This window comes from Myotis brandtii, unplaced genomic scaffold (genome assembly GCF_000412655.1).
Source record: "Myotis brandtii unplaced genomic scaffold, ASM41265v1 scaffold1444, whole genome shotgun sequence".
NCBI lineage: Eukaryota > Metazoa > Chordata > Mammalia > Chiroptera > Vespertilionidae > Myotis > Myotis brandtii.
Window position 1 is genome coordinate 53,569 of NW_005355179.1, and position 623 is coordinate 54,191.

The window sequence follows — 623 nt, forward strand, 5'->3', positions numbered from 1 at the left end:
CAGCAGCTCCTGGGGCTGGCCTTCTGGCAGGGGGTGCCCCTGAGCCCCCGGCAGGTGGCCGAGGATGTGTCCTTCGTGGAGGAGTACAGGTGGGTGGCAGGGCTCTCACCTGGTGGTAGTGCCCCGGCGGGCAGCGGGCCATGGAGACACGGTTGGTTGGCACAAGTGGGCATCTGGCGGGTGGAGGCTGGGGATGCTGCTCCCTTAACATCCCACGGTGGGCAGGACGGGCCACAGCCCTGAGCCCCCGGCAGGTGGCCGAGGATGTGTCCTTCGTGGAGGAGTACAGGTGGGTGGCAGGGCTCTCACCTGGTGGTAGTGCCCCGGCGGGCAGCGGGCCATGGAGACACGGTTGGTTGGCACAAGTGGGCATCTGGCGGGTGGAGGCTGGGGATGCTGCTCCCTTAACATCCCACGGTGGGCAGGACGGGCCACAGCCAGGGCAACCCGTCCCCTGTCGGCAGTGACAAGGTGAGAAAGGCTGTGGAGAGACAGACCGAGGGATGCCCACACCCAAGGAATGCCCACACGCGTGCCCAAGTATTCATCCATTTACTAGTCCCTCCATTTATTTTTTTATTGATTTCAGAGAGGAAGGGAGAGGGAGAGATAGAAACATCAAT

General features: G+C 63.1%; 1 protein-coding gene across 1 annotated transcript in view; it reads left to right on the plus strand.

Annotated features, from left to right (window-relative positions):
• Positions 1 to 623, plus strand: part of TTYH1 (tweety family member 1) — an 11,695-nt gene that overhangs the window by 702 nt on the left and 10,370 nt on the right. The window contains exon 2 of the mRNA XM_014535541.1: positions 4 to 89. Coding sequence (XP_014391027.1) covers positions 4 to 89 — 86 coding nt within the window. The remainder of the gene's footprint in view (positions 1 to 3; positions 90 to 623) is intronic.